The sequence below is a fragment of the Aspergillus sclerotioniger genome (genome assembly GCF_003184525.1).
Source record: "Aspergillus sclerotioniger CBS 115572 chromosome Unknown BO94scaffold_55, whole genome shotgun sequence".
Lineage (NCBI taxonomy): Eukaryota > Fungi > Ascomycota > Eurotiomycetes > Eurotiales > Aspergillaceae > Aspergillus > Aspergillus sclerotioniger.
In genome coordinates this window covers 25,714-46,168 of record NW_020291045.1, presented here as the reverse complement: position 1 = coordinate 46,168, position 20,455 = coordinate 25,714, and the positions used below count along the sequence as shown (strand labels likewise).

Sequence of the window (20,455 nt, the reverse complement as noted above, 5' to 3'; positions counted from 1 at the left end):
AACTACTAGATTACTCTATATTATTATATAGAAATATACAGAAAGATATCTATAGCTTACTATTTATAAACAAACAGATAAAAAGAATAATAAAATTGAATACTAGAATATTATTTATAAGCCTATACCAACTTCCTGTAAGATAATTAGATTAAATAATTATTTATAGTTTAAATATTATATAATAAAAAAAAATATAGTATAATATAGATAATCTTATATGACATTCTTATAAGATTCCTGTCTTAATTGCGTGTGGATATAGATATTAAAAAACTAGATTAAGAAATCTTAATAGAAAAAAATAAGCAGGATAACTTACTAAAATAAGAAAATTATTTTAAATTTTTTTAAGAAAGGTAAAACATATTATGATTATATAATATTTATTATGTTATATAAAATAAATTTATCAAATTAATTAAGAAATCATAATACATGCAAAGAATATTATAATAATCTAGTCTAATATAAAGTTAGATTATTATTAACTTAGTTCTTTTATAATTATTAATATCTAGGGCTTATAGTTATACAAATTATAATTACTACTAAAATATAAGAATCTATATCTAGTAATTTATATTTCACTGCTAGAATCTTATAAAACTAAACTAAGAATCTAATATTATCTATCATTAATTTTGATTAAGAGAAAATAAAAATAGCAGGTTAATATAATTATCATGTAAACAAAGACTAAGAATATATAAATTAAATATCTAATTAAATACCTTAAATACTTTTTAAATAATAATACTGGGAAGCTCTTCATGTACATTAAAAATATAAAGACTTTGCAAGTAAAATAAAATAACTAGAAAAACAGTACAAATTAAACTGATATATAACTTCACAGGTAAAGAAGATTTAAATCAATTTTAATAAAAATTATAACTATAAACCTTGGCTTAAAACTGTATAGATGGGGATATATTATTATTTATTAACTATAAAAAAAGAAAACACTTTTGAAAACTTTTATTAATCAATAAAACAATGCAGAAAGAGTTTCTAGAAATAACTGTAATAATTAATAACTCTATTTAAAATAATAACATACTTAAACTTATAAAAAAAAGTAATAGCAGTATCAAAGTATATAAAAAAGAAGAAGAAATAATCTTTAAAATATTAAAGAAAATATTAGTAAGAATAATAGCAGTAGTAACAGCAGAACAAGTAATAAGATTAATAATAATATTATTTTTATATATATTATCTTTACAGTTAGTTTTTTATTAGTAATAAAGTATACTCTAAAAAGCAGTAATTACTACTGAATAATGATAATATTATAAGCTTCTCTGTCTTGATCTTTATATATAGTTTTTAACTATTTCTAAGGCTGTTACTGTTTCTGACTATAGTTTTTTAACTGGTGACTTACTTTGTTATAGCTAAAGTATAAACGGTCCTTTTTATGCTGTTTGAGTTCCTTCTTAGATATTCTATTTTATTAAGTCTGATACTGTGCTATATCTAGCTCCATTAGTTTCAGTCTGTAAAGATCTTTGTATCCTAAACTCTTAGATTATACTGATCTTCTGTTATTGGCTCTATAATCTGGTTAGTTATTTTATTAAGATATAGACCCGCTAGTCTATCAGCCCTCTCTTTATTTTATATTATATTTATATAACTTATCATTGATTTTAACTACTGCTTTGATTATTTATAATAATGTGCTTGATTGTTCTTACTAGATGAGTTTTTCTTGGATCTCTATCTTAAGTTCTTTTTTAAATTATATAATATAGGCGTTGTTATCCTAGTCCAGGTGACTAGTAACTTGCAAAATCTTGGAAGTATATTTAGATATTAATCTAGTTTATCTGAGTTATTATAACTTTTACTTAATATTATATACTATATTAATATTTCTAAATATCTATTTAAGATACTACTTGAATCTGGTATAGCTGGTGAAGATTTGCTTTATATTATTATCCTGGTTATTTACTGACTTTTCTTGATACTTGTAGATATATGGTTTAAATTAATTAAATATTATTTCAGTCAGATAGATAGATATAAAAAGAATTTTATTAACCTTGTTTCTGAGCTTCTTTTTGTTCATGCTAAGATATAAGTCTAACTGGGTCAAGAAAGTCCTGAGCTTTGCTCAATTGCTGTTAAATGGTTCCGGTGGTTGGACCTTAACAGATTTAACTGTTAAGCAATCTTTAAGTAACTGGTTCTGTTATTCTAAGATAGTGATGCTTTCTTATAACTAACCATATTTATCAGTTCTTGTGTTGTCAGGCCCTGCTGCTGTAAGACGCGCGATGAGTTCGAAGTAGTTAATATAATAAACAATTATCACTAGTAATACTTGTACTGACTGGTGCTTAATATATCAAATCCTAAGATTATTTCTTCCTGTTCCTGTTAGCTTAGCTTCACTGGTGTATGTATCTTTGAACTGAATTGAGGTAGTGTCAGACTGATGATTATTTAAAGATGACTGGTCCTGAATAAGAGAAGAGAAGTAAGGTCAGATAGTGCCGCGCAGCTATCTATAAGTAAGTATAGATAAGTATTATTATTAAGTTTCTAAACATATAATTACTTAAAGATGATTGTATTAAGCATGAAGAACAGAACTAGCTAAGTATATAAAAGAGTATCTTTATATCCTATCCTCTGTATACCATATTATATACTATCTAAGATAGATTAAGGATTAATCTAATCATGATCCTGGATTTCAGTATATCTTATATATATCTTTAATAGTAGAACTGATGGTAGATAATCATGTAACACAATGCTGCTCCAGACATTACTCAGACCAGGATTTTACTCGATAAGAGTTACTGCTTGTCCGAGACTTGCCTTGTCGTCGCTTTCTGTCTAACGAGTCCGCTCCGCTAGTAACCTGGCTAGCAGGGGTCTGTAACACTACTATATAACTACCAAAGGCCCTGTTAAGTGAGGCCATAAAAAAAGAGGATATTATATAACTATAATTACTATTTATCATCTAGCATGGGCGGGTAGGGCCGGCGCTAGTCCAATACAGGCACTTTGTGCAGTCCATTTAGTTTACGTGCAGTCCAAATAGCAATTGCCTAATTTTACACTGAGGTAAGTCATTTTCATATCCCTGATAGGTGGGCGGTAAGACTGTTGTTAACTCCGGTATGACTAGCTGCCCCTACACTTTATTGGCACATTATAGTCAATTAGAATGGGTACGTGAACACCCCACTCACCTCCAACCTCTACACAATAGTGCGGGAGCTCAGTTTAATTTGAAACTACTCGTTTAGGCAAGTTCATTCAGTGTCGAATTGGGCCTGGTGAGGATAAGTGTTGGCTTGGAAGATGCATCGGATCTTAACAATCGGTTTCAGCAGGCGTTGGATGCTGTTGCTAGAGTGAAGGCATGATATAAACACCCGAACACTCAATCATTCAACATGTGGAAGTTGTATGTTATTTAGAGGCCTGGGATTATTTACCTTTGAGAGGGGTTGGGAGGAAGGGCGACACGTGCCCATAAATCATGTCCATGAATGATTGACTTATAAGCTTGAAAGTCCAAGACTAACATATTCGTTATATATATTCCATTGTTTAGATTTCAGACCGAGCCACCATGTAGGTCATGTATTTTGTTTATGTAGGCTGAATATCACCAGTCGAAGACATAGATAGTCGTGGCATAAGAATACGGAATATCTAGATAGTATCCATGACTATAAACACGGAACAATCCTTTTCCACCTTAACTATAATGATGTTACATAAAGTCTATGATACAGGATACTCAGTATGAAATTTAGAAAAAAAAGAATTGTTGATAAGAGTCTTTAATATATATACTCTAATTACTTTTAATCTTTAAGATACTCCAAAAGTCCTGATATAAAGCTCATTATAGTCTAAAATACTAAGAATGTTGAACACTGAGAGCTCTAAAACAGGCGGTCAGACAAGTGGCAGGACTTAAGACCACGCTCAACATTTTTTCAGCCCACAACGAGCTGCAACCCGCTGCAATCCGCTAGTAGTACTAACTAGTGACCTATGATTACTAATATTTGCAGAATCCAGGGAAGGTACGAGCGATTACTGTGTATCGATTTCCTAGCTATTATTCTTAACCACACTTTGGATGCGGATCAGGAGCTGAATACAAAAGTTGCCACTTCACATTAATCGAGATAGAGTAGCAAATTCCTAGCAATTACTATTCAAGAAGTTTAAGGTGAAGGTCAGAGACTGTATGGACTATGTATTGTATCAAAACACTCGTATATGCAAATAGTTAGACTAGTTGTTAGGCTATTACGGTCACAGGGTCACGAGACTAGGAGCTCGGAAAAAGTCGACGCCAAATTCATTTGGTACCTCCCCGACAAACCTCCATCCGGCATTTTGTTGTATGCGTTCCTCCCTAAATCTCCTACTTATAAATATAGTTACTTACTACTGCCTTTCCTTGCACTAGGTCGCATCTGGCACAATCAGTTCCTTCTCCAGCTGTATAGGTCATCTGTTATCGTCACAGGACACCAGTGGATTGGACTCTGGTTGTGATGGCGAATCGCCTGACAGCTCCCAGGAGGCCTCTTCTGACCCTTCCGTTCCTTCTGTCCTCTCCTTTTGAGTGCGTTGCTCTAGGCTTGCAACGGAACCAGTCTTCATACCGGCGCACAAAGCAGCGTCTCCGTGTTAAACCTGATGCTTCATTTGGCTCTTCTTTGAGCCACCCTCAAGAGGACCACATCATCTACAATCCACCTTCCAGCGCACCTTCAGTGTACCACACGCCGACGAAATTTTTACCTTCCGATGATATCCGGAGAAACCTACGCACTACGTCGGTCATTGACAATAACGCTCAGTCGCTTCCTCCCGCAGTCAGGGCGTCGACTGACAAGAAATATCACCTAAATCCGTCGGACATACGAGAGATTCGCCGGCTTAGAGCTACCGATCCCATGACGTGGAGTCGGTCGAAGTTGGCCAAGCGCTTCGATTGTTCCGCCACGTTCATTGCACTGGTGTGTGAGGCTAGTTCTCAGAAGAAAGAAATTCAAAAGCGAGTCCTGGAAGCAGTGCAATCGAGATGGGGCTCAAAACGTCGGATGGCTAGAGAAGACCGACAGTTGCGAAAGGAGACCTGGGGAAGGGATCAGTAAAGCCCTAACTAGCTTTCATTCCCCGTTGGCCATTACATCAAGCACACTATCTATTTCTCGCTTTGTTTTGCATTGTAGCTTGGGCTTACCAAACTCCATAACTTCCACGACATTCATACTGGAGCTCAATCTTTTTATAAAATCATGTATTCTAGCGTCATTAGTACTGGAAATGTATTGTATTTTTAAATGTGCAGTGGATTTATTAGCACCTAACCTCATATGGATCTTATCAGGGAAGTAGCAAGGGGTGGGTGGTCCTTCAAGGCTATGGGCGCTTATTTGCGCCCCGTAACGGCCCTCGGGGCAGGTACCTCGGACAACCGAACGATAGCGAGAATACTGTTAGGTAAACCTGTCTTAAACCCAACAGGCAAATTAGGTTACTTCGATTATCTTCCACAGCACAAATGCCCCTCTTCCCCCTCCCCCTCCGTCGCATTGCAACGTCGCTTAGTAGTAGGGAGTGTAGATTATATCTGCCATCTCCCTTGCACCTCAAGAATACCCGGGCACATCGAACTGTCTCCCTTCACCAAACACGTTACCTATCTTCACGCCGCTCACTCTACGGAAACATCAGTGATCTGACAATGGCACCGCAACTTGAACCCTTTTTCAAGCAGTAAGCCATGGCCTCACCTCTTGCACACTCTGTTTTGTTCTCTCTACTGTTGCTTTCACAATATCAAAGTTGCATATCTGAACAGTCTATCATTATTGGCTGACTGACAGTATTCGGGTGGTTTTCTGCGTAGGGTCGACGATCTGTCTGGTTCTTTCATTGACCGTATGTTATGCTTTCCCAATTTCTTTCCATTTGGAAGAGATAATTAAATATGCCAAAGGTCTGCGTAAAGCTGTCGCTATCCCGTCTATCTCCGCGCAGGATGAGAATAGAAAGGATGTCTTCAAGGTATATGATGCAAATCCATATCCAACGAAGTGGCACTTAACTAATTTATCGATCTATTCTACAAGATGGCCCATTTTCTCGCGTCTGAGCTTGAATCCTTGGGCGCTGAAGTGGAACAGAGACCGTTGGGCAAACAACCTGGAAAGGAGCACCTTGATCTTCCTCCCGTTGTGATTGCTCGTTATGGTAATGACAAAAACAAGCGAACTATTCTGGTCTACGGACACTATGACGTACAACCTGCCTTAAAAGAAGATGGCTGGGCGACAGAGCCTTTCCAATTGACGGTCGATAGCCAAGGAAGAATGTACGGACGCGGAAGCACGGATGATAAAGGCCCAGTTCTAGGCTGGCTGAATGTGATCGAAGCCCATAAGAAAGCTGGCGTTGAGTTTCCTGTCAATTTGCTCTGCTGCTTCGAGGGAATGGAGGAGTATGGCTCGGAAGGCCTGGAAGAGTTCATCCAATCCGAGAGCAAGAAATTCTTCAAGGATGCGGATGCAGTCTGCATTTCGGATAACTATTGGCTTGGAACTGAGAAACCCTGTTTGACTTACGGGCTTCGAGGCTGCAACTATTACTCTGTTAGCGTCTCGGGCCCCGCGCAGGACTTGCACAGCGGGGTCTTCGGTGGCTCTGCACACGAGCCGATGACTGATCTGGTCAACGTCCTTTCTAAACTTGTTGATCCTCGGGGTAATATCCTGATCCCTGGAATCATGGATCTTGTTGAGCCCCTCACAGAAGAAGAGAAGTCCCTGTATGGAGGTATCAGCTACACCATGGACAACCTCCACGAATCATTGGGCAGTGAGACTGGCATCCATGCCACCAAAGAAAGAACTCTCATGGCAAGATGGAGATACCCATCTCTATCTATCCACGGCATTGAAGGCGCATATTCTGCTCCTGGCGCTAAAACTGTAATTCCGGCAAAGGTCATTGGCAAGTTTTCGATCAGAACTGTCCCTAATATGGAGAGTGAGGATGTAAACAAACTTGTTTTTGATTACATCAAAGGGGAATTCGCCAAACTGAACAGCAAGAACAAGTTGGATGTGTGGCTTCAACATGATGGGAAATGGTGGGTTGCCAGCCCAAAGCATTGGAACTTCGCAGCTGCAAGCAAAGCAGTGAAACAAGTCTTTGGCGTTGAACCAGATATGACCCGTGAAGGCGGCAGGTATGTTCTTAAATTCCTATGGCTATCATGCTACATATGATGGGAAAACTGACATATGCAAAGCATCCCCGTCACACTGAGCTTCGAACAAGCAACAGGGAAGAATGTCTTGCTTCTGCCAATGGGAAGCTCAACTGATGCTGCTCATTCAATTAACGAGAAGCTTGATAAGAGGAACTACATTGAAGGAATCAAGCTGCTGGGAGCGTATTTACACTACGTTGCAGAAGAGCCTATGGACATTTGAGCGCTTAGCCCAACAACACCCCATAGGCTTTACCCATAGGTTGACTCTACTTTAGCTACTTCCCATCTCAATCGCGGCAAGGCATTACTGTGTGAAAGGATCTCTCCCCCTTTTCTGGACAGATTTCGGGGGCACTTGGGAGATCAGGAAAGATCCAAAAACCCAAGTGCTCTCTTCAAGCAACCAAACTATTTGCATTGTCTCGGAGCGCAGAATGATTTACATCTTAAAATGGTTCTCAAGTAAAAGAAAATGGCAGTCGGCCATGGAGCATCGCAGACGGTCGAGATATCCATACCATATCAAAAAGGATCGATCAGGCTTGAAATCCAAACAGTATTCAAATACACGAGATAGACAACTTTCGTACCCCGCAAAACCTGTTTTGGCGCGCATTTGGGGAGAAACATGCACTATGTACATGATGTATGGAGCGTCGGGCTGCCTGTGCGGAATGCTTAGTGCCGAACAGGGTCAATTTTAGACTATTTGCCAGTATTCCGCGTCCGTCACGTGTAGGGGTGACACGCGATCACGCGACTTATCAATGGCCGATAAGCCGTTAAACACGGAACAAAGATGCATGTACTATCCTTTCAGACTCGATGGCCTAACATCCAACCAGTGGTAAGAAGAGGGATTTGCTGTTTCTTTATCTCTATTTTCCTTATCTTCAGCACCTTCTCACCTGCCCAGTCCTGCTTAAAATAAATGCTATGGCTATTTGCGATTTGAGTCCCTCAATCGCCTTTCCCCGATGCCGTCAATGAAACGTTCGCAGGCGCATCTGGAGCCTGTGGACTCGAGCGAGGAGAGTAACCCCAGCTCTTCACCATTCGTATGTGACAACTTTGTCCCATATGCAGCGGTTACTAACCTGGATATCATAGCCAAAACGTCTTCGTAGAACTCATTCCCTTGTTTCAGAGGGGAGCACGGAAGCGAGCAATGACGGAAAGGAAGAAAGAAGAGTGCGCTCGCTTACACAGGCTCTCGATGATGACGAGGATGAGCTTGAATTACGGGCTACGCAGGTCATCCAGGAGAAATATTTGTTCACTACCGATGAACCAAATATACCTGCCGAGCATGGCATATTGCAGCGCGTTGAATGTTACAATTTCATGTGCCATGACCATTTTTACGTCGATCTAGGACCTTTGATTAACTTTATCGTGGGTAAAAACGGCAGTGGCAAGAGTGCAGTTCTCACGGCTATAACTCTTTGCTTAGGCGGTAAAGCATCTGCCACTAATCGAGGCCAGAGTTTGAAAAGTTTTATCAAAGAAGGCAAGGAGTAGGTGATACCAATACCCTTTGGTTAAAGCAAAATTCTGAAATTGCTGTCAAGGAACGCCACCATCGTCGTGCGAATCAAGAACCAAGGAGATGGCGCTTACATGCCGGATGACTATGGGAAGTTTATTACTATAGAGCGCCATTTTTCCAAAAATGGCACAAGTGGGTTCAAAATCAAATCAGAAAATGGACGAATCATGTCTACCAAGAAGGCAGAGCTCGACGCCATCATTGACTACTTCACCTTGCAATTTGACAATCCGATGAACGTTCTCTCTCAGGATATGGCTCGCCAGTTTCTTAGCACATCAAGCCCTAGTGAGAAGTATAAGTTTTTTGTGAAGGGTGTCCAACTTGAGCAACTCGATCAAGATTATCGACTAATTGAGGAATCTGGTGACCAAATCGAAGAGAAGTTAAGAAACCGGGAACAAGACATTGCGATCCTGCAAAGTCGCAAGGAAGCAGCGAAGCGAAAACTTGACATATCCGACCAACATGATTCTCTGCGAAACCGAATCAGGAATGTTCGGAGTCAAATGGCTTGGGCTCAGGTCGAGGAGCAAGAAAGGGTAAACCGCCTTTCGGTTCAATGCTCAAACTCCATATCTGACTGCGAGTAGATGAGGGATTCCCTGGACGAAGAACTTCTTAAGGCGGATAGCGAGATAGCCGTCGCGGAAGCTAATTTGAGCAATTTTGATGTTGCTATACGAGAGGCTGAAGGCGAGGCTGAAGCCGCTGCTGAAGATGTTCGCCAAGCTACGGCCAAGCAGGACCAGGTTCATGGTGAAAAAAATGAAATTCAGATGAAATGGGATGCGCAGATGACAGAGCGCCATGAACTGCAGGTATGATCAGTAATTGCCTCATGTTCATATGTGAGATTCACTAATTTTAATTCACAGGCCGAACAACGACGGATCAGAGAATACCTCAAAGCAGCAGAAACGAGAATTGTTACAACTCAGCAAAGCATTGATGAAGAGAATCGACGATTAGCTGAAATTAGCGGAGGGAGCTATACGAAAAAGCAAGAGGAACTCGAGCGAGCAAAAGCAGAAGTTTCCCAAGTCCGTACTCAATGTGAGGAGCACGGAAGCGATACTAACCGTCTGATCCAAGAGATAAATGAAGCTGAAAAGGAAGTCAAGTCAGCCGCGGTACCACTCACTAAACTCAAAGCCGATGTTGAGGAGGCTGAATCGCTCTTGTTGACCCTAAAAAGGGAAGGAGGTCCTCAAAACTCGGGTTTCCACGAGAAAATGCCGGCTCTCCTGAAAGCAATCGAACAAGACAGGTCCTTTACTAGACGCCCAATTGGTCCTCTTGGTCACTATGTGCGCCTGCTTAGGCCGGAATGGTCTTCGATCCTCGAGAACTCGCTTGGCTCGACGTTGAACAGCTTCGTTGTACTTACTCCTGAAGACTCGATGAAAATTGGCAAGATTATGAGAAATATCGGCTAGTAAGCATATCCAGGTCTGCACCATACCTGAACATTCCTAACAATGCTGGAAGTACGTGTCCTGTCTTGATAGCGGACGGCGAACGCATCGATACATCATCGAACGAACCGGATCTCCATTATAACACAGCCTTGCGGGTCCTTGAGGTCAGTGTTTTATTCTAGGGTTCTAACCAGCGGTAAGGTCATCTAATGGGTTTCTAGTTCGACAACGACGTGGCCCGCTCACAGTTGATCATCAACCATAAAATAGAACAGATGCTACTCATTGAAAATCTTGAAGAAGCATCTTCGGTCCTCTTTGATGGACAGAAACCTCGAAATGTGGCACGGTGTTATTGTATTGATCAAACAAACAGACGCAGAGGTATTCATCTTTCCTTTAGCCGGACAGGCGAACCAAGCCAAGCACCAGTCCCAGCCTACAATAGGTCACCCCGAATGAGGTCCGATCTAGAATCCCAAATTAGGTAATCAACATTGCTGTGTCTTCATACTATACAACTAGCGCTAAAATATTCTTTGCAGAGTGCAACAGGGTGTAGTGGCGGACCTTAAGAGCAACCTCAGTCGTCAAGAACAAGAGCTCCAGTCTGCTCGGTCTCGGCTGGAAAGCTGCAAGCAAGCCCGTGTCAGACATGAGCGAAGATCAAACGAACTACGAATCACGGCGCAGAGACTGGAAGACCGTGTTGAAGAGCTTGCCGATGCTCTTGATAGAGAACTCCCCGAAGACGGACGTCTTGATGGGCTTCGGACTAATCTCCAAGAGGCTGAAGAGGAGAAGCGCCTCAATGAAGGGTCCTTGAAGGACGGCGCAGATGCTATGGATGCTATGATGAAGACATTGAGAACGATCAAGCAAGAGCTCTCGGCCAAAGAGGCCGAGATCACCGTCATACAAGAAGAGCTTAGGGTCGCCGAGAATGAGGAGCGTATGGCTAATGACAGGCGTCGAAAGAGAATAGGTGATAAAAATACAGCAGTTGAAAGAATCGACGACATCAGGCGAGACAGGGATAGGATCCATACTAAACGAGGGGAGGTCGTGGCACGTATCCTTGACTTCAGCGAAAAAGCGAGTTTGGTCTCTCCGCGGGTTGCAATCGATGAAGGTGAAACTGCGACCAGTTTGGATAAAAAGCTTGAAAGACTCCATAACGACATAAAGCGCTATGACCAACAGTGAGCACCATAACCGATCGGTCAACAAGAACGTCTCGCTGATGAAAGCCTAGGTTGGGAGCATCTCGTGACGAACTCCTTGCTGAGGTTGCGAGGGCCAGGGAAGCCTACGACCGGGCTTTGAAGCAAGTTGAGGAGTTTAGATTACTGGCTGAAGTACAAGCAAACTCTCCCCTTTCTTTGGCAAAAAATTCCCTTGCTAATGTTATGAACTAGGTGCTCAAGGCAACACTAAAACTCCGTAAAGGCCGCTGGGTGATTTTTAGGTCGCACATTTCATCCCGTGCCAAAGCACAATTTACCTACCTTTTGAGTGAAAGAAGCTTCCGCGGCCGACTTCTAACTGACCATGAGGGCAAGCTTTTGGATCTACAAGTATGTGTGTTGTTGGCCGTCATTCTTGCTGAGGTTTTCTGACAGCACACTCTGTAGGTGGAACCCGATATCACGAAAGACAGCGCTGGTCGTGGCGCAAAGACACTCTCCGGAGGTGAGAAGTCATTCTCTCAGGTATGCCTGTTATTGGCACTCTGGGAGGCTATGGGATCCCCAATTCGCTGCTTGGATGAATTGTAAGTCTCCGAGTGCCTCCAATATTCTACCCAGCCAACACTAACTTAAAAGTGATGTGTATATGGACCACATCAATAGGAAAATGGCCATTGATATGCTTGTATGTTGGACAGACATATTGCTGGAGGTCTGCTGATGAAGCAATAGATGCTCGCTGCCAGACGGTCAATAGGACGGCAATTCATACTCATTACACCCGGATCAAGGGCAGAGATCACGCTGGCGCCTGACGTCTGTGTAAAGGAGTACGTATATGCATCAAACTACATAAACTGCATGGACTGCAACTTACATGTTCATTCTAGGTTAGCAGAACCAGAGAGGGGCCAGACAAGACTGTCGTTTCCACAGTAAATTTTTGTGGTTGCTACGATTTGATCTTCTATTCGCCCGTGGTTGTTTTATTCAGCTTTTTGACTTCACTGCTTCATCCCTATCTGTTTTCCTGCCACTGTATCAACGATATACTATGAATGCTTCTATTTTCTAGAATTTGTCTGGCACTTCGATACAAGTCCTTTCACCCTTGGCAAAATGGGTGATTGTTAGTCTTATTCTAGCCCTCTTGCCATTCTTATATTTGAGACTATAGGATGTAGAGATGACGTAGGCTCCTCCGTCACTTGGAAAACAGTTCAATCAGTTAAAGAAGATGCACAGTCTCACTATTAAAAGTCTGGTCACGAATATCGCTCAGCCCATTGAACTGAGATTAGGTATTTGGAGGCCGGAGGTGAGCCGACCCACTAGATAGATGGGGCCCAGCTAGGCGGTAAGGGCGCCCTGCCCCAACAACCCACGGAGCACCTAGGAACTAGGAAGAGTACGGAGTACTAGGTTGTGAGAGTATATACGGTGTACGGGTTACGGAGTAGGTGCTCTCAGTACTAAGTAAGGCTACCACATGACCGTGCTGCGGAAGCTGCTGCCCCGTATTAAAGTGTATGATCCGTATTATTCACCACTCCCACCACCACATTGAAGTTTTCCATCATTTCCCACATCACACTTCGACGATAAGCCATTCGCCTTCCTCTCAGTGTGACCAAACTTTATCAATCAAGAGTTTTCAACATCCCCCAATACCTGAAATTGAAGACTGGCCGCTCATACGTCCTCATTGCTTGTATCGTAGCCTACATCGGAGGGCACCCAGTTCAATCATCCCGAGTTTGACTTCCAACCAAACCGCCCACACACTCAAGCACTTCACCTCAAGTCGCCGTCAAGTTTTCAGTTTTGACGACTCAATCACCAGAGACTCCTTACATACTTCCATTGCTCCTTCTCATCCATACTTAACTCATCTATCCGACTCCGAGCGATCTTGTCCTAACAAACGGCCGGATAAGCTTCGCAGCCAAGTCATCTACCACCCTGTGTTGTTTACCCCAACCTTTGGGCTTTGTCGACCATCCTTCCAGTTTACAGTACTGATTTCACGTCAAAATCCCACGATTACTCTGTCTAATCTGCTTGCAGACTTCGAATAACATTGGCTCTGTGTCTACCCATCCTCGCTATCTAGTCTCCGGCCACAGCTTAATCGGAGAGAGAACAATCAGCCTACTCAGCCTGATCCCCAATCTTACCTCTTTTTATAATATACCACCATGACCGACGCCTTGGCCTCTCAGCTGAATAACACTGCTTTAGGGTACATTCACTGTCATATGCTGATTGTTCCATATATTCAAGCTAACTTTAAACCTTTCGAAGGGATGCAAGCTCGGATGCAAAGTGGAAGGAGCAATTAAATGTCCCTGCCAAAGATGCAAGACCGCAAACCGAGGTTTGTCTATCTTCATAGCGATCGGTATTTGTCGGTCGCAATCTGACACAGTATAGGATGTGACCGCTACGAAAGGCTTGGAATTCGAAGACTTCTACATCAAACGTGAACTGATGATGGGTATATTCGAGGCTGGTTTTGAAAAGCCCTCTCCAATCCAGGAAGAGACGATACCAGTCGCCCTCACAGGCAGAGACATTTTGGCGCGTGCCAAGAATGGTACAGGGAAAACAGCAGCTTTTGTTATCCCTACTTTGGAGCGCATAAACCCCAAGAGCACCAAAACACAGGCCCTTATTCTTGTTCCTACGAGGGAACTGGCGCTTCAAACATCGCATGTTTGCAAAACCTTGGGAAAACATCTGGGCATCAATGTCATGGTCACTACAGGAGGTACTGGCTTGATGGATGACATTATTAGATTAAACGACGCAGTCCACATCCTTGTTGGAACCCCAGGAAGAGTCCTGGATCTGGCTAGCAAAGGCGTCGCTGATCTCTCTGAGTGTCCTACATTCGTCATGGATGAAGCCGACAAATTGTTATCCCCCGAGTTTACGCCAGTTATCGAGCAACTGCTATCGTTTCATCCTAAAGACCGCCAAGTCATGCTCTTCAGTGCTACTTTTCCATTGATTGTCAAATCATTTAAAGTATGTAATACAAAAAGCCCTGATCATCTCCCGTGGATGTACTGATAAATTTTAGGACAAACACATGCGCAACCCTTATGAAATTAATCTCATGGACGAGCTCACCCTTCGCGGAATTACGCAGTATTATGCTTTCGTGGAGGAGAAGCAGAAGGTCCACTGTCTGAACACACTCTTTTCGAAGCTACAAATCAACCAGTCGATAATATTCTGCAACTCTACCAACCGTGTTGAATTACTTGCGAAGAAGATAACGGAACTAGGATATTCCTGCTTTTATTCGCATGCAAGGATGCTTCAGCAACATCGCAACAGAGTTTTTCACGATTTCCGCAACGGCGTCTGCCGTAACCTTGTTTGCTCCGATCTGTTAACTCGAGGTATTGACATTCAAGCCGTCAATGTTGTCATAAATTTCGATTTCCCCAAGAACGCCGAAACTTACCTCCACCGAATTGGCCGATCTGGCCGCTTTGGACATCTCGGTCTTGCTATCAATCTTATAAATTGGGAAGATCGGTTCAACTTGTACAAAATTGAGCAAGAGCTTGGAACTGAAATTCAACCAATTCCTCAGAATATCGACAAGAAACTCTATGTGTATGACTCGCCGGACACTATTCCGCGCCCTATCGCTAACCCCTCACAACCTCCGATCACCAACACAGCCGTTAATCTGAACAATGGTGAACGTCGTCACAACCATCATATGAATGGTGGGCAATATCAATACGGCAGGGGTCGTGGCTCTTATCGGGGAGGTCGAGGACAAGGTCAGCGCCGCAGCATGCAAAACGAGTCCAAGTTCGGCACTCAAGGGCAGTCAAGCGGCAAATCCCATCCCACACAAGTGTCTTAAATCAACTACCAGACCAGCAGCCGGAGCACATGCTTTTGTGTCTCTTTTTCCGCCCCCTTTCCTACCCCTGTCCTTCATCTCTGTGCCCTTTTATTGTACTCGAAGTTCTTTTCGTTCTTTTTTCAAGAGATCTCCACTTGTTTGGAAACAACAAGTTACGAGTGGCTTCTACTCTCTGTTTCAAGGCACATTTTACAACCGCATCCGTTTTGTCATCAATTTGCACTCCCTCACCTAGTTTCATATCAACTATGACCTATGGTAACGTTTGGGAGATATGTATTATATTGCGTGCTACTCTCATCTTTTTCGTTCCCTGTGCCTCTTCAGCTACCGCTCTTCTCCCTTATCGTCATCCACGCCTATGCCTCTCTAATTTTCTCCCTTTCTCAAAAGAGTGCACCAGTTTGGGGCCTTGGCTTCCCCGGCACTTGTTGGTACGATTAGTGATCGTGCTTTCGCTTCGGCTTCGGCCAAATGTACATATCTTCTTTCGACACTGCATCAGATGATCCGATGTAGGGTTCACGGCGTTTTCGGGCATTCTCGACTTTGTTTTTCTTCTTTTTTCGCCTTGGCGTTTGAGGGTGCCTTTTTACTAACAGGCAGATATCTATCGATCGATCCGATTCCTATAGCCGCGGGGCTTTCTTGTCATTGCAGATGCCTTACGCGACTACGAATCACAAATTCCCCTCTCCGCCCATGCATCATGGCTCAGTTATGCGTATAATGGTCTGCGCGTCGTGTTATTTGTGACTTGGAATTTGCATTTGGCGCTCTGCGTTCACGGCTTTCACTACGATTTTGTGGTTTGCTCACCTAGGCCATATTTCAACTTCACGGGTCCTGTTTTCAGGCGTCGCATACTGTCGGTCGATCATCTCGCCGCCCAACCATCGTCAAAAATGTGCGGGGCAGATTCATCATCGCCCGTCGATTGGCATCCCTGAAATACAACACTGGGTTGATCTTTGTTTGAGTTAGTAGGCATGTTGGAATCTGCCTCATATACTCAATGAGGGACTATGATGATTTTGCAAAGCTCCATGGGCATTGGTACATAGGGTCGCGCCCGAATCACAATGGAAAAGAAGGGAGATGAGGAAGGAAAAGAAGGAATATATGGATTGAATGGTGGTTGTGGTGTATGTTGCAAGAGGGCTGGTTCTGAAAGGGGGGAAGAAAAAAAAGAAAAACAAAAAAAAAGAAAAGAAAAAACCATAAAAATAAAAAAAAAGAGAGAGAAAGAGAGACAGAGAGTAAGAAGGGGGTGGGGGCAGCGAAAAAAAAAAAAAAGGTCCAGGGAGAATTAGATGCCGCTGTGGTTTCTGTCAACCATCAGACACCACGATATCCAAGCTTACGATGTAATTAGTAGTGTGTGGCGGAATGACAATTCACAATCCCTGGAGAACACCAAAACCATTTCTAGGTCAATGGATATACTGGGAAACGTAGTGGTAGGTCCGAGCAGTGATATATGGACGTTCCGGAGCACAGGGCAATATTATTATATACAGTTGTACTAGGTACTATCTATTGGCTTTGAACTTAACTGATAACTTACCCCGCGTACCGGGTGGATTTTGCCGGAATTGCTCTCACCGAACCCCGTATTCGCATGACTAGAACTACGAAGTACTCCGTACTCAACATTTCCGAGCGAATAGCCAACCAACAGGCTTCCGCGCTGGTCTGCAGAACTACTACGGTACTACCTCATCAATGGCAAACTCCGAGAACGAGCAGAGACCCAAGGTTTGCCGTACTCCTTTTAATGCCCTGCCCACCCACCAATTGCTTTACTAATGAAGACTTAGCCCAGCAGCCTGCGGTCCATTATCGCAGGGTCTACTGCCGGTGCAGTCGAGATTGGTAACCCATTTTCTGATGTCTGTTGACAGTATCATTCGCTAAATCAATAACAGCAATTACCTATCCAGCTGAATGTAAGACACACATCAGACTTAGCCATCACTACCGGCGTGTAATACTCAATACATCCAGTTGCGAAAACCCGATCCCAGCTCAACCGCAGGTTACCCGACGCAAAGAAACTGCCATGGCCGCCGTTTGGAAAACAATGGTACGCTGGGTGCACCACTTTGATTATAGGGAACTCCCTGAAGGCAGGAATCCGTGAGTTCTATCCTACTCTATCAGAGAGAGTCTCGCGTCGTGTAGTGGCTCATGCTGGGGTCTTCTCTTGGATAAAGGATTTGTCGCCTTCGACCGATTCAAATCGCTATTGCAGGATGAAAATGGCCATATTTCGGGACCTAGGACTGTTATCGCGGGATTTGGAGCGGGATTTACGGAGTCTCTGCTGGCAGTTACTCCTTTTGAGAGCATTAAAACGCAATTGTTCGTTGACCCCAGACATCGATCATCCTATTCTTCAGGCTAGCACTCATCTGCTGTGCATTGTATGGATAGTACTGACTCCTTGCCATATCTGTAAATGCTACAGAATAGATGATCGCAAATCGCAGAACCCTCGCATGCGTGGGTTTTTACACGGCAGTAAGGTCATCTTTCAGGAACGAGGTGTTCGGGGATTCTTCCAGGGCTTTATTCCTACAACTGCGCGGCAGGCTGCCAACTCGGCAGTGCGGTTTTCAAGCTACACAATGTTGAAGCAAATGGCCCAGGGCCACGTCGCCCCGGGTGAGAAATTGGGAACCGCGAGTACATTTGCTCTTGGGGGCATTGCAGGTCTTATCACTGTGTAGATTCACTCCACGCCCCTTAGATACCTCTCGTGGTCATTATGCTGATCTACTTGCGCACAGTTATGTTACACAACCTCTTGATACTGTCAAGACAAGGTACGTATCGAGCGGCTGAGTCCACCACCGTTCTCTATCCCCCTTTTCAAGAAAAAAGAAAGAACAGAAAGGATGGAAAAAGGAAAAATGCATGTAGCTGCTGATACGGCAGTAGAATGCAATCGCTAGAAGCCAGCAAGAACTATAAGAACAGCTTTGTCTGCGCAGCGCGTATATTCAAGGACGAGGGAGTCTTGACCCTCTGGTCCGGAGCCGTCCCACGACTAGCGAGATTGATAATTAGCGGAGGCATAGTGTTCACCATGTTCGTGCCCACACGACCCTCATTGCCAACTGTGTACAGGCCTAACATCTCGCAGGTACGAGAAAACAATGGATGCATTGGATAGTTTTGACCCCGAAAGGAGATACATCTGATTGCAAACAGTCAGCAGTGGATACCAAACATTATGAGACGAGGTATTTTCTTCTAACCTTGTCAAAATGCATGGTACTAAACTATTGTGTGCCATACTATATGCATGTATCTAGACTGTTAACGAGCGAATGGCTGTTTTCATGGGTTATACAAAAACACTATCACTGTTGAGCTCGCGGCCATTTGGTTCTTTGACTCATTCCTCAGCAGTCATGGCGGCTATATCACGGTCGACGAGCCATGTCCGTACACTATTCATTACAGTTTCTAAACCCACGCCTCCATCAAGAATGCCATCTAGGTTGTGTAAGGTGATGCCGCTGCGATGATCCGTGCAGCGATTCTGACCGTAGTTATACGTTCGGATTTTGTCACCACGTCCCATCCGAGCCACACCTCCCATCACCCCTCTCCTTAGCTCAACTAATTCCTGTTCCCGGGCTTCCCGTCTTGCTTCAGCCAATCTCGCCCGTAAGACCTGCCATGCCTTCTTCCGATTGGAGTGTTGAGACCGTGAATCTTGCATCGAGACAACAATACCCGTCGGTATATGGGTCAGCCGAATGGCTGATTCTGTTTTGTTTACATGCTGACCGCCGGCGCCACTGGCTCGCATCTTCTCTGTGCGGACCTCTTGGGGATCAACATAATAGTCACTATTTGGGTCCTCGAAATTGAGTGAACTGTCGAGGCCGCTTCCAGTCTCTGGAAAACTCGGAAGAATCATCACACTAACAGCGCTGGTATGGGTGCGGCCCTTGGCCTCCGTAGCTGGAACCCTCTGTACTCGGTGGACGCCCGACTCGGTTCTCAAGATGTTATAAGCCCCATCTGCGGCTACTTCCAGTACCGCTTCGCTCAGACGATCTTCGGAAGGGCCGTCTGCGACTTCCTGTTTTAGAAGGCTATATCGAAAGCCACGACGTGAGCAGAATGCGATGTACATCCTCAATACCTCGAAAGCGAATAGACCCGCCTCATCTCCCCCAGCACCCGGGCGTATTTCAAGCAAGCACGGGAGATCTGCAAAGGGATGGCGAGGTATAAGGGCCTTTTTCAAATTATCCGTTATAGTAGGCAGTGCGACTTTGCTGCTTTCCAGATCCTCCACCGCAAGAGACCTCAGCTCGGAATCCGTGTTGGGGTCACCAAGCAGGGACAGCAATTCTGCTATAGACTGCAACCTGTCAACCAAAGCCGAATGCACAGAAGCATTAGGAACCACGCACATTATTCGCATGATCCCATTCTTTCAAGGTGCTTGCAATAGGTGCAAGTTCACCCACTCGCTTCGCTAGTTTCGCATCGAAGACCTCTGCCAAATGTGCGGACAAGGTAGAATGCTCGTTGGATAAAGAACGGGCGCGTGCCAATAAGGCTGGTGAAAGACCGGAATCTAGCGCAGGTCGCGTCAGTCTCCAGTTCTAAGTTGAACAGAAATAGCATGAGGGTGATGCAAACCTGTCTTCAGGCCCCGGCGCTGCAGAAACAGGCGTGGAGTGGAACCAATCCTAGCAACAGACCGCGCAAAACATCGAGGGCATACCCACGGAGCGTTGAACATATTCTAACGTGCAGGAGTTGTCGGACCAGCTGTTGCCTCTGGTAGGATCAGAATGCGAAGTGTAAGTACGGGTACCCGGTAACATCGCGATACACCGGATAAACCCCGGTAATATTACTGTATGTAAGGCTGTTGTAAAGGCCAGACTGGAAGTAATCGTGAGTCGAGCCTCCTCTCTCAACCGCACCCCCCTCTTCGACGAACAATGAAAGTGTCCTGGCGGCTGTCGTTGGCATTGATAATATGTAAATCACTATCTGACCTCTCCAAGGTCCCTCACGCTCCTTCACGTCCATTCTCGGTTACCCATTCTATACTGGCTACAAGTTCAAGCCTACTATGATAATCTTGCC

General features: G+C 43.7%; 5 protein-coding genes across 5 annotated transcripts; 4 read left to right on the top strand and 1 right to left on the bottom strand.

The window, feature by feature from the left end:
* The first annotated feature begins 4,157 nt into the window (after nucleotides 1-4,157).
* Nucleotides 4,158-5,365, top strand: BO94DRAFT_504617 (mitochondrial 54S ribosomal protein mL58). Its single transcript, XM_025609514.1, has 2 exons — nucleotides 4,158-4,391; nucleotides 4,460-5,365. The coding sequence occupies exon 2, from the start codon at nucleotides 4,548-4,550 to the stop codon at nucleotides 5,151-5,153; it is 606 nt and encodes a 201-aa protein (XP_025461531.1). The 5' UTR covers nucleotides 4,158-4,391; nucleotides 4,460-4,547; the 3' UTR covers nucleotides 5,154-5,365.
* A 381-nt stretch (nucleotides 5,366-5,746) lies between these two features.
* On the top strand, nucleotides 5,747-7,499 carry BO94DRAFT_479854 (M20 family dipeptidase; the record flags this gene model as incomplete). The annotated part of the gene is made up of 5 exons (XM_025608767.1): nucleotides 5,747-5,778; nucleotides 5,912-5,943; nucleotides 6,002-6,069; nucleotides 6,135-7,252; nucleotides 7,316-7,499. 5 exons carry the CDS (start codon nucleotides 5,747-5,749, stop codon nucleotides 7,497-7,499), a joined length of 1,434 nt encoding a protein of 477 aa, XP_025461530.1.
* Nucleotides 7,500-8,623: 1,124 nt separating this feature from the next.
* BO94DRAFT_561483 (DNA repair protein SMC6) lies at nucleotides 8,624-15,328 on the top strand (the record flags this gene model as incomplete). Its single annotated transcript, XM_025614220.1, has 15 exons — nucleotides 8,624-8,796; nucleotides 8,851-9,370; nucleotides 9,422-9,649; nucleotides 9,707-10,266; nucleotides 10,320-10,404; nucleotides 10,471-10,736; nucleotides 10,795-11,451; nucleotides 11,505-11,580; nucleotides 11,668-11,742; nucleotides 11,884-12,023; nucleotides 12,076-12,124; nucleotides 12,172-12,269; nucleotides 13,744-13,816; nucleotides 13,873-14,469; nucleotides 14,654-15,328. The coding sequence occupies 15 exons, from the start codon at nucleotides 8,624-8,626 to the stop codon at nucleotides 15,326-15,328; spliced, it is 4,272 nt and encodes a 1,423-aa protein (XP_025461529.1).
* A 1,577-nt stretch (nucleotides 15,329-16,905) lies between these two features.
* BO94DRAFT_570321 (putative mitochondrial tricarboxylate transporter (Ctp)) lies at nucleotides 16,906-18,846 on the top strand. Its single transcript, XM_025614798.1, has 9 exons — nucleotides 16,906-17,089; nucleotides 17,152-17,206; nucleotides 17,260-17,280; nucleotides 17,339-17,470; nucleotides 17,548-17,695; nucleotides 17,802-18,059; nucleotides 18,124-18,159; nucleotides 18,275-18,424; nucleotides 18,480-18,846. The coding sequence occupies exons 1-9, from the start codon at nucleotides 17,057-17,059 to the stop codon at nucleotides 18,535-18,537; spliced, it is 891 nt and encodes a 296-aa protein (XP_025461528.1). The 5' UTR covers nucleotides 16,906-17,056; the 3' UTR covers nucleotides 18,538-18,846.
* Nucleotides 18,653-20,137, bottom strand: BO94DRAFT_570320 (putative mitochondrial translation release factor (RF-1)). The gene is made up of 3 exons (XM_025614797.1): nucleotides 20,000-20,137; nucleotides 19,768-19,934; nucleotides 18,653-19,715 (listed from the first exon to the last, which is right to left on the bottom strand). The coding sequence occupies exons 1-3, from the start codon at nucleotides 20,100-20,102 to the stop codon at nucleotides 18,735-18,737; spliced, it is 1,251 nt and encodes a 416-aa protein (XP_025461527.1). The 5' UTR covers nucleotides 20,103-20,137; the 3' UTR covers nucleotides 18,653-18,734.
* Between the last annotated feature and the right edge of the window lie 318 nt (nucleotides 20,138-20,455).

Bases quoted from the DNA above. Each gene is read 5' to 3' on its own strand.
- BO94DRAFT_504617 (XM_025609514.1), top strand. From the start codon at position 4,548: ATGGCGAATCGCCTGACAGCTCCCAGGAGGCCTCTTCTGACCCTTCCG.
- BO94DRAFT_570321 (XM_025614798.1), top strand. From the start codon at position 17,057: ATGGCAAACTCCGAGAACGAGCAGAGACCCAAG. The intron at 17,207-17,259 runs GTAACCCATTTT...AATCAATAACAG, and splicing joins TGCCGGTGCAGTCGAGATTG to CAATTACCTATCCAGCTGAA. The intron at 18,425-18,479 runs GTTCGTGCCCAC...AACATCTCGCAG, and splicing joins GGAGGCATAGTGTTCACCAT to GTACGAGAAAACAATGGATG.
- BO94DRAFT_570320 (XM_025614797.1), bottom strand. From the start codon at position 20,102: ATGTTCAACGCTCCGTGGGTATGCCCTCGATGTTTTGCGCGGTCTGTT. The intron at 19,935-19,999 runs GTTTGCATCACC...GACCTGCGCTAG, and splicing joins GCGCCGGGGCCTGAAGACAG to ATTCCGGTCTTTCACCAGCC. The intron at 19,716-19,767 runs GTGCGTGGTTCC...GACAGGTTGCAG, and splicing joins AATGGGATCATGCGAATAAT to TCTATAGCAGAATTGCTGTC.